Here is an 11,831-nt window from a genome sequence, read left to right as displayed (position 1 = left end):
CATTTCTCCGGCAAACATACTGCCTTTCCAGGACAGAGATGTGGTGGGCAGCATTCTAGAGGATGCCATACCAACTGGCATCAATGTACCAATTTCATTTCTTAAAAATATTTTTATCTTTATCTTCTGTTTTTACATCACCTTCATTTCCAACCATGATGCACCCTTCTCCCTTGCCCAGTGAGCAGTTTGAGCTGTCTCTTATAACAGAATAAAAACAAGGTAAAAAGGCACGTCAGCAAGAGCAACCAGCACTCCAGGGGTTTCTGATAGTATAGGTAACATTCCACAGCCATAATCCCCTTTCTGGGCAAAGAAGGGAGGGAGGCAAATTCTCCCTGAGAGCGAGCTTGATCTTTATAATTTTGTAGCGTTCATTTTTTGTTCTTTCTGTTTATGTTGTTTAAAGTCATTGGGTATTTTGTTTTCTTGGTTCTGCTTAGTTGCACCATTTTCTCTCAATTTTAATTCCCAGAAACATGAAGGAAAAAAGTTGTAAAATTCTGATCATTTCTACTACATACCATGCAGCATTCGTCCCTATTCCAGGTTGAAGAGCAGCAGTATTACACACTAACTCTACACACGAAGTGATGTCACTGGGACCTGATGAAGGAAGTGTGTCTTTATTTATTCTTTGAGTCGATAAAAGGCCTACAAGTGCTAGATTTACAAAGCTTATAATACATAAGGAACTTTGCCTAGGAGGCTGTCCCCTAGGAAAATGTTCTACAGCTGAGGGACAAGAATCTAAAAAGGGGAAGATACAATGAAATGAGAGAATATGAACTAAACATCAAGGTTGGAGAGTCACATTTGGAATTCTTCATTTTGCAACAACAAAAATTAGTGAAAAAAAACCCTTCTATAGCTAAAACAGTCAATACTTTTATTTTTACACATCACAATATAAATGTAAGCTGCATTTCTGTCCCACTGCTCCCTTCCAAACAGTTTCTTCTTTGACAGAAGTGGGAGCAAGTCTTCCTTGCCATGCTGTTGGAAAACACCCCAGAAGGTGCAGCACCATGGTGTTTGGGTGGATCAGAACAAGGAATAAAAAAATGACACGAACGGATTTCCCTTTATTCTTATCTGTCCGGGCGAGTCATTCCTGGCCGAGTGGGCACCATCATGGGACGGGCAGGAGGTCTCATCATTGGGGGTCCAGGCATCATAGGCATGTGGCCTCCCATGGGCGGCCTCATCCCAGGAGCTATAGGGTTGTACAAAAAACAAGGTACATTAGAAGTCACTCAGGAGAGACATTCTCGATTGCCTTTTTTCTTCTCCTTTCCCATTCTCTAGCTGTAACATGCTTAAAAAGCATACCAGAGGAAATGTTGCAAAATCATCCTGTCTGTAAATCATGGATGACCCAATGATAGGGTAAACTATTAATAGACGACTTTGAAAAACAACTGGCTCCATTTCAGAAGGCGCCAATGACAACAGTTCCCCAAATTGTCTTCCTTTCCCTCACACTGAGGACATGCACAGTGGAGTCACATGCATCAGCCCTTTAAGTCTGTTAGGCCTCACATGGCCAGAGGCTCTTTCACTATCACGAATGTGAGCAGAACACAGTGGGCAAGTCTGCCACCCAAAGCTAGTGTGCAATTTGCTGGGAACAGTGAGTGGCAGTCATAATAAGAATCTGTTAATGGCCATGTACAGCTCATGGCCATACAAGAGACCATGACATAATTAGTGAAAACTTGAAAGAAAAAAGGTGACTTCTAGGGGCCTTTGGCAACCAATAAGGTTTATAAAATGTTCTATCATTAGGCAAGCTAAACAAATTAGCGCAGATCTACTGTCCTAAGGTTTGACTATGAAGTTGAAAAAAATCTATAAGAAATGAGTAGTAGGCAAGAATTTTGGTACCTACAATCTATCACTGGTAGTGTACTAAGGCTGACAAAAGTCATGAAGGTCAGCATGGTACAACTGGAAGTGCATTGGACTTAAGAGTCTCAAAGATCTACATTCAGGTAACAAGTTGGCCACATTGGCTATGCAATCCAGAATAAGGCAATGTCTATACCTCAGGTTCCTCACGTGTAAAAGGGGACATGCCCAGAATACCTACTTCACAAGATAGTTATGATAAAAAGTGCTTTTTATACATTAAAACACTAGGTAAACATGCGCTATTTTATCGAAACTCTGGATCAATTCCACATGGTACCAACAGTAAGTATGCAAACTAGATGAAAAATAACCCTTCAATGTCATTGTCTATAAATGGTTTGATTCTTAGTCAGCAAATGACCTTGCCTCTTTAAGTGATGGGAAGTAGTGAGTTATAGCTAAAAACTGCTCCAAAGTTCAGTAACTAAGTTGGTTGTGCAAATAACTATCTATCTACCCACTCTCAATGAGATATATCCATATACTCATTGCAAATGAGGTCAGAAATTGAGAAGTAATAGGGGAAGGGGGCGTAGGAGGGTGTGTTGAAGAATCAAAAAGGAAGCCAGAACCATGTTATGGTGTTGCTTTATTTGCAATGGCAACATAAGGTCATTTGGCATCTTCCTACCTATACTGAGAATCAACAAGCAACAGACTTCATTACTTCTTTATAAATGGGATTCATTAAAAATTACTTCACTAGAAAGAAAATTAAGACAGCAAACTAAGGGTCCTATTTCATTTCCTTAGGCAAGGAAATGAGGCTCAAACTTACCAGGCCCTACAGGCATCATTCCAGGAGGAGGGGGGCCCATCATTGGCATCATAGGGGGCCCTCCCATATGGGGTGCTGGCATCATACCAGGTCGAGGAGGTCCCGCTGAAAGAAAGCATCCATTCTGGGGTTAGGGAATGCTAACATAGAGCAAATGTGCACTTCTAAGCCAGAGGGCAAGTAAAACAGGTTCTCAACATGCTAACATTCTTCAACAAAAGGCCTATTATAGTTTTTTTCCCAGCAGTATGTTATAAAACTCATGGTTATATGGCTAAACATAAGAAATGGCCAGTTTGCACACAAGGGCCGGACCCAAGCTGAATCCCTTCAGATCAACAATCTCCAAGGGAAGTTTAGTCGGAGAAAGCAATACTGGCTTTTACAGAATTCAAGGTAAAGAGCTAGAGAGGGACCAAAGTGAATGATATTCCTAAATTCAGAAAAATCATTTTAAGATGTTCTGTCTGCAGAATTGTACTTTAGGCAGGTTTAACATCTTGTTATACCACTCACTCAACACGGCCTAACAAATTCTGATATTGTATTTGACAACTTCGCCTGCTCACTCTGTCGCTTTCATCAATCAGTGATACTGACCACGGTCAAACAGATGAAATGGCACATGGACGCGCGCTTATACCGATTTCACATATAATTTCCAGACATAACACAAAAGTCAGGACCAGCTATATTACATTGCTCTCCTCAACACCTTAAGTTAACGCTGTCTCCTTGAATTACTCCCCATTTATTCTGTGTATAGCTCGTTTGGACACAGTTCTTTGCATGTTGTCTTCCACTTTAGACAGTTAGCTCTTTGTAAGCAGGGAGTTTTCTTTCGGGTCGGTTGGGGTTTTTTTAAGATTTTTTTTTTTTGCTTTTTTTAAACTCCCAGTGCTTAGCAGTATGTATGCACAAAATAAGCACTTAATAAATGCTTGTTGATAGACTGGCCTACTCAGGGGCCCTGTGTTTGCAGCAACTGTATATAGAAAGCCTATCAGAACACACTCCCAAGGCGACCTAGCAGTTCTAGATTTCAAACTATATTACAAAGTGGCAATCATCAAAATAATCTGGTACTGGCCAAGAACTAGAGTAGTGGATCAGTGGAATAGATTAGGTACACAAAACACAGCAGTAAATGACCAATAGTAATCTAGTGTTTGATACATCCAAAGAGTCAAGCTTTTAGAATAAGAACTAACCATTTGACAAAAATACTGGGAAAACTGGAAGGCAGTTTGGCAGAATCTCGGCACAGACCAACATCTCACACCATATACCAAGATAAAATAAAAATGGATACATGATTTATATATAAAGGATGATATCAAGTAAATTAGGGGGATGTGAAAAAAATGTATCTTTCAGTTCTATGGATAAGGGAAGAGTTTATGACCAAATAAGAGATAGAGAGGATTACAGGAAGTAAAATAGAGAATTCTGATTACATGAAATTAAAAAGTTTCTGCACAAACAAAACTAATGCAACCAAAATTAGAAGGAAAACAGGACACTGGGGAAAATTTACAGTAAGTTTTTCTGATTAGGGCCTCATTTCTTTTTTAAAAAAATTATTTATTTTTAGTTTTCAACATTCAGTTTCACAAGATTTTGAGTTTTAAATTTTCTCCCACTCTCTCCCCTCCCTGCTCCCCAAGACTGCAATCTGATATAGGCTCTATATATATATATTCATATTAAACATATTTTCACATTAGTCATGTTGTAAAGAAGAACTACAACCAATGGACTGAACCACAAAAAAGAAGAAACAGAATTTAACAAAACACGACAAAAAAAGAGAGAGAGCAAATAGTCTGCTTCAATATGCACTCAAACTCCATAATTCTTTCTCTGGATGTGGGAAGCATTTTCCATCATGAACCTTTGGGAGTTGTCTTAGAACCTTGCACTGCTGAGAAGAGCTAAGTCTATCAAAGTTAGTCATCACACAATGTGTGTACAATGTTTTCCTGGTTCTGCTCATTTCACTCAGCATCAGTTCAGTCTTTTCAGGTTTTTCTGAAGTCTGTCTGCTCATTATTTCTTATAGTACAATAGTATTTCATTACATTCATATACCACAACTTGTTCAGCCATTCCCCAATTGATGGGCATCCCCTCAATTTCCAATTCTTTGCCACCACAGAAAGACCTGCTATAAATATTTTTGTACATGTGGGTCCTTATCTCATTTTTATGATCTCTTTGGGATACAGCCCTAGAAGTGGTATTGTTGGGTCAAAGGGTATGCACATTTTTGTAGCCCTCTAGACATAGTTCCAAACTGATCTCCAAAATGGTTGCATCAGTTCACAACTCCACCAAAAATGCATTTAGTGTTCCCATTTTCCCCTTCTCCAGCATTTATAATTTTCCTGTTTTGTCATGTTAGCCAATCTACCAGGTGTGATATGGTATCAAAGAGTTGTTTTGATTTGCATTTCTCTAATCAATAGTGATTTAGAGGATTTTTTCATATGACTATAGATAGCTTTAATTTCTTCCTCTGAAAACTGCCTGTTCATATCCTTTCACCATTTATCAACTGGGGAATGACTTGTATTATGAATTTGATTCAGTTCTCTATATATTTTAGAAATGTAAAGGCCTCATTTCTCAAATATATAGGGGACTGAGCCAAATTTATAAAAATAAGAGCCATTCCTCAGTTGATAAATGGTCAAAGAATATGAACAGGAAGTTTTCAGAAGAGGAAACCAAAGCTATCAATAATCACATGAAAAAATTGCTTCAAATCACTACTGATTAGAGAAATGCAAACGAAAACAACTCTGAGATACTATTTCCCATCTATCAGATTGGCTAACATGACACAAAAAGATAATGACAAATGGTCGAGGCAATGTAGAAAAAATTGGGACACTAATTCACTGCTGATGGAGTTGTAAACTAGTCCAACCATTTTGGAGAACAAATTGGAACTATGCCCAAGGGGCAAAAACACTGTACATACTCTTTGACCCAGCTATTAATATAACTACTAGGTATGTATCCCAAAGAGATTAAAGAAATAAGAATATTTGTACAAAAATATTTATAGCAGCTCTTTTGTGGTGGCAAAGAATTGGAAATCAAGAGGATATCCATCAACTGAGGAATGGCTGAACAAGCTCTGGTATGTGATTGTGATGGAATACTCTTGTAATATAATAAATGACAAGCAAGATGATTCAGAAAAACCTGAGAAGACTTATATGAACTTATGCAAAGTGAAGTGAGCAGAACCAGGAGAACACTGTACACAGTAACAGTAACATTATAAGGATGATCAACTGTGAATGACTCAGCTACTTTGATCAAGACAATGATCCAAGACAATTCCAATGATGAAAGATGCTACCCATCTCTAGAGAGAGAACTAATGAACTCTGAATGCAGACTGAAGCATATTTTTTCTACTTTATTTGTACTATTTTATTTTGTGTTTTCTTTTGCAACATGGCTAATGAGAAATGTTTTGCATGATGTCACATGTATAATTGATTTTAAATTGTTTGCCTTCTCAACGAAGGAGGAGTGGAAGGAGGGAAGGAGAGAATTTGGAACTCAAAATTTTAAAAAAGGAGTGTTAACTTTTTTTTACGTGTAATCAGGAAATATTTAACAAAACAAAAATAATTTTTAAAAATACTCTCAATTTTGTGTAGATAATAGCTGATTTTTATATAACACATTAATGTTTTGAAGCATTTTACACACACTATCTCATTTGATCCTCACAACGATTCTATAAGGCAGATATTAAAAGGTTATTATCCCAACTTACAGGGTAGCTGGCCTCAGGACCAGGAAGCCCTGGTGGTTCAAGTGCCACCTCTATCACATATTGTGACCTTGGGCAAGTCACTTAAGCCAATAATTTTCTAAGATGAGAAGATGATGATCTATATTGATAGAGGGACTTTGCTTTCCCAGGAGTTCCTTATACCAATGAAATCAAAGGTCCAGTATCTATTGCTATCCTATCATTTGTTTAGCCATTTGTCAACTGATGGGAACCCTCTCTATTTATTGTTCTTTGCTACAATAAAAGAGTTATTATAAATATTTTTGTATGGATGGGTCCTTTTCCTCTTTGTGCAGAAACTTTTCAATTTTATATAGATTCTAGAAAGTGTTAATAAAGGTACGGCTTGTGAGCGCTTACAAAATGCAATGGCGATAACTAAAATTTAACATAGGTTGAACAAGAACAAGTCATACCAAAAATGGGGACAGTGGGTGCTGGAGGGGCTGTGGGAAGGTGATGGCAGTGCCATGAATGGGTCACAGGATTACAGGATCTAGAAATGGAGGGGTCCTTCGTCATTGCCGTCATTCAATCGCTTCTCAATTGTTTCTGACTCTTCGTGACCCCTTTTGGAGTTTTCTTGGCAAAGATACTGGAGCAGTTTGCCATTTCCTCTCCAGCTCATTTTACAGATGAGGAATTGGGGCAAAGAGAGTGAAGTGACTTGCCCAGGGTCACATAGCTAGTAAATGTATGAGGCTAAATTTGAACTCAAAAACCTAAGTTTTCCTGACTCAAGTCACAGCACTCTATCCATTGTGCCACCTAGCTACTCCAGAGGTCCCTTTCTGCAGAAACTTTTCAATTTTATGTAATCAAAATTGCCCATTTTATCTTCCGTGATGCTCTCTATCCCCAGTATGATCATGAAATTAAAAATATGCGAGAAAAGTGACTGAACTACTTTGGGGGGGGGGGCAGGGCAATTGGGGTTAAGTGACTTGCCCAAAGTCACACAGCTAGTAATTGTGTCAAGTGTCTGAGGCCGGGTTTGAACTCAGGTCCTCCTGACTCCAGGGCCAGTGCTCTACTCACTGCGCCACCTAGCTGCCCCCAGTGAACTACTTTTTGATACAGGGTTCCTCCAATGGGGGTAAAAACCCCAAGGAAGTTAAGGTCTGTGTATCAAAATATTCATAGCAACACTTTTTGTGGCAGCAAAGAACTGGAAACAAAATGGGTGTCTACTCATTAGAGAAAAACTGAAAAAAAAAATGATACAATATTACTGAATAGTAAAGTGATGAATGAGGAATTCAGAGAAAAAGAAAGATTTGTATGAACTGGGGCAAAATGAAATAAGCAGAACCAAAGAACAATGGATACAATGTCCAAAATAACATAAATAAGCAAAAAGCTAAGCTCAGAGAAACTGAAAGACCAGTGATGGTCCTAGAGACAATGAGCGTAAACTTCACCCTTCCCATAAAGGGACAGTAAGGAAATTCTAAGAGTGTAATGCTGTAAATATTGTTAGTCTTCTTCAGACAGCTGAGTATTTTTGTTTATTTTTCTTTGTTACAAAACAGAATTCAATTTGGAGGAGGGGTAATTCTGGAAATGACTACTGTAATAACAGAAAATGTCAATAAAATTTATCTAAAGGAAAAAACAGACTCTCTGGAATTACCTTCATTTCATTTTCTGAGAATGCTACTAGACTGATGGGTCAGGAATATCTTAGATAGAGTATACCTGGATCTCAGCAAGGCATTTAATAAAGCCCACCCTGATATTCTATTAGACAAGATGGAGAAATGGGAGCTAAATAAAAGTACAGGAATTTGAATTAAGAACTAGTTGAGGGGGTGGAGCCAAGATGACGACGTGAAAACAGGGACTCACTTGGGCTCTCTCCCAAATTCCTCCAAACACCTGTAAAAAAATGACTCTAAACAAATTCTAGAGCTCCAGAACCCATGAAATAACAGAGTGAAGCAAGTCTCCAGCCCAAGATGGCCTGGATGGTCACTGGGAAGGGTCTATCAGACTGTGCTAGTAGTGGAGCACAGCCTAGTGCAGGCTATGTATGCCAGGACAGACCAGGCAGATTATATTAGGCAGAGCAGGCCTCAAGGCACTGAATCACTGGCAGCTATGGCAGTTTCCAGACTTCTCAAACCACAAACACCAAAGACAACTCAGCAGGTCAGTGGGAAAACTGTTGGACCTGGGTGAGAGAAGGGTGTGGTCCAGCCCTGGGGAGGTGGAGGTGGCGGCAGCAGCAGCAGCTGCTTCTGGAGCTCCAGACCCACAGACAGTGGGGGGAATCAAGCGGCTGATCAGAGTGGGAGTACAGAGATCTCTTTGCTGGCGCTGAGGCAGGGTTCTCTTGCCTTGCTCTGCTTGGATACGGGTTGCAGTCCTGGTTCGGCAGTGCTTGGGGCAGAAGCCTTGGTGTGGCAGAGCTTGTGGTGACTGTGGAGAGGGAGTCCTCCTGGCAGTTACATGGCAGAAAGGAGTGCTTGCACTCACAGACTAGAGCACAGGCCAAGAGAGGAGTATCATACCACCTCAGAACAGGAGTAGCTCTGAAAACAGCAGCACAAAACCCCTGAAGCTTGGGACAGAGCACTCTCCACTCTGAAAGCAGTCATACCCTGGCAAAGAGCTCAAAAGTCAAGTAATTGGCTGGGAAAATGAACTGAAAGTGCAAAAGGACTCAGACTATAGAATCTTTCTTTGGTGACAAAGAAGATCAAAACACACATCCAGAAGAAGTCAACAAAGTCAAAGAGCCTACATCAAAAGCCTCCAAGAAAAATATGAACTGGTCTCAGGCCATGGAAGAGCTCAAAAAGGATTTGGAAAATCAAGTAAGAGAACTAGAGGAAAAATTGGGACGAGAAATGAGAATGATGCAAGAAAATCATGAAAAGTGAGTCAATGACTTGCTAAAAGAGACCCCAAAAAATACTGATGAAAATTACACCTTAAAAAATAGACTAACCCAAATGGCAAAAGAGCTCCAAAAAGCCAATGAGGAAAAGAATGCCTTGAAAGGCAGAATCAGACAAATGGAAAAGGAAGTCCAAAAGACCACGAAGAAAATACTACCTTAAAAATTAGAATGGAGCAAGTGGAAGCTAGTGACTTTATGAAAAATCAAGAAATTATAAAACAGAACCAAAAGAATGAAAAAATGGAAGACAACGTGAAATATCTCATTGGAAAAACCACTGACCTGGATAATAGATCCAGGAGAGATAATTTAAAAATTATTGGACTACCTGAAAGCCATGATAAAAAAAAAAAGAACCTAGACATCATTTTTCAAGAAATTATCAAGGAAAACTGCCCTGATATTCAAGAACCAGAGGGCAAAATAGAAATGGAAAGAATCCACTGATGGCCTCTTGAAAAAGATCCCCAAAAGAAAACTCCTAGGAATATTGTTGCCAAATTCCACAGCTCCCAGGGTCAAGGAGAAAATACTGCAAGCAGCCAGAAAGAAACAATTTGAGTATTGTGGAAACACAATCAGGATAACACAAGATCTAGCAGCTTCTACATTAAAGGAATGAAGGGCTTGGAATATGATATTCCAGAAGTCAAAGGAGCTAGGATTAAAACCAAGAATCACCTACCTAGCAAAACTGAGTATAATGCTCCAAGGCAAAATATAGACTTTCAATAAAATAGAGGACTTTCAAGCTTTCTCAGTGAAAAGACCAGAGCTGAATAGAAAATGTGACTTTCAAATACAAGAACCAAGAGAAGCATGAAAAGGTAAACGAGAGAAATCATAAGGGACTTACTAAAGTTGAACTGTTTTGTTTATATTCCTACAAGGAAAGATGATGTTCATAATTCATGAGACCTTTCTCAGTATTAGGGTAGTTGAAGGGAATATACATATATATAGACAGAGGGCACAAGGTGAGTTGAATATGAAGGGATGATATCTAAAAAAGTAAAATTAAGGGGTGACAGAGGAATATGTTGGGAGAAGGAGAAAGGGAGACATAGAATGGGGTAAATTATCTCACATAAAAGTGGCAAGAAAAAGCTGTTATAATGGAAGGGAAGAGGGGGTAGGTAAAAGGCAATGAATGAATCTTGCTCTCATCGGATCTGGCCTAAGAAGGGAATAACATACACACTGAATTGGGTATCTTACCCTACAGGAAAGTAGGAGGAAGGGGATAAGAGGGGGGGGATGATAGAAAGGAGGGTAGATTAGGGGAGGAGGTAGTCAAAAGCAAACACTTTTGAAAAAGGACAGGGTCAAAGGAGAAAACTGAATAAAGGGGGACAGGATAGGACGAAGGGAAATATAGTTAGTCTTTCACAACATGACTATTATGGAAGTGTTTTGCATAATGATACATTTATGACCTATATTGAATTGCTTGCCTTCTCAAGGAGGGTGGGTGGGGAGGGAAGAAGGGAGAAAATTTGGAGCTCAAAGTTTTAAAAACAAATGTTAAAAAAATTGTTTTTACATGCAACTGGGAAATAAGACAGACAGGCAATGGGATATAGAAATCTATCTTGCCCTAAAAGAAAGTAAGCAGAAAGGGGACAAGGTGGGGGAGTGGGGTGATAGAAGGGAGGGCAGACTGGGGAAAGAGGCAATCAGAATACATGCCATCTTGGGGTGAGGGGGAAGGCAGAGAGGGGGTGAAAATTTGTAACTTAAAATCTTGTGGAAATGAATGTTGAAAACTAAAAATAAATTAAAAAAATAAAATAGAAATCTTGATAGTAAAAAAACAAACTAGTTGAACAGCCAGATCAAAAAAGTAGTGATTAGAGGAGCAAAGTCAACCTTGAGGAATGTCTCTCTAGTGATGCCAAATGATACAGTGATACAATTATATCAGTGATTTGATCAAGGCACAGTTGAAACAAAGCTGGGAGCTAATTAATCTGCTGGATCTCAAAACACCCAGACAAATTAGAATTATTAGCTCAACCTAACAAGATAAAACTCAATAGGTATAAATTAAAAGTCTTTACATTTAAGTTTAAAAGTATCAACTATACAAATACCGAATAGGAGAGCCAACGCTGAACCCTACAAAAAAAATTGGAAGTTTTTTAGTGTACTGCAAACTCAAAATAAATTAACAGTAGTAAGTGGCATAATGAGAAAAACTGAATTTAATTTAAGGCTTCATTAACAGAAGCTCTGTGTCCAGAATGTGGAAATCTAACATTCCACTGTCTTGAGTCTTAGTCAGACTACTTGACAGGGTCAGAGGCATGGGCTGGCAGGGAAGGCGTCCACATGTAAACTATTAGAAACCGTGCCCTATGGAAATCTGTTGAAGGAACTGGAAATGTTTAACTTAAGAAGAGAAGATTCAGCCA

General features: G+C 39.0%; 1 protein-coding gene across 1 annotated transcript in view; it reads right to left on the bottom strand.

Moving 5' to 3' along the window:
* Positions 1-610: 610 nt before the first annotated feature.
* SNRPC (small nuclear ribonucleoprotein polypeptide C) overlaps positions 611-11,831 on the bottom strand; it is a 32,036-nt gene continuing 20,815 nt past the window's right edge. Inside the window, exons 5-6 of the mRNA XM_036767797.1 lie at positions 2,693-2,797; positions 611-1,216 (exon numbers count right to left, since the gene is read on the bottom strand). Coding sequence (XP_036623692.1) covers positions 1,092-1,216; positions 2,693-2,797 — 230 coding nt within the window. The 3' untranslated portion in view covers positions 611-1,091. The remainder of the gene's footprint in view (positions 1,217-2,692; positions 2,798-11,831) is intronic.

Source organism: Trichosurus vulpecula, chromosome 7 (assembly GCF_011100635.1).
Source record: "Trichosurus vulpecula isolate mTriVul1 chromosome 7, mTriVul1.pri, whole genome shotgun sequence".
Classification (NCBI taxonomy): domain Eukaryota; kingdom Metazoa; phylum Chordata; class Mammalia; order Diprotodontia; family Phalangeridae; genus Trichosurus; species Trichosurus vulpecula.
Note: the sequence above shows the minus strand (reverse complement) of the source record. Positions and strands in the feature narration are given on the sequence as shown.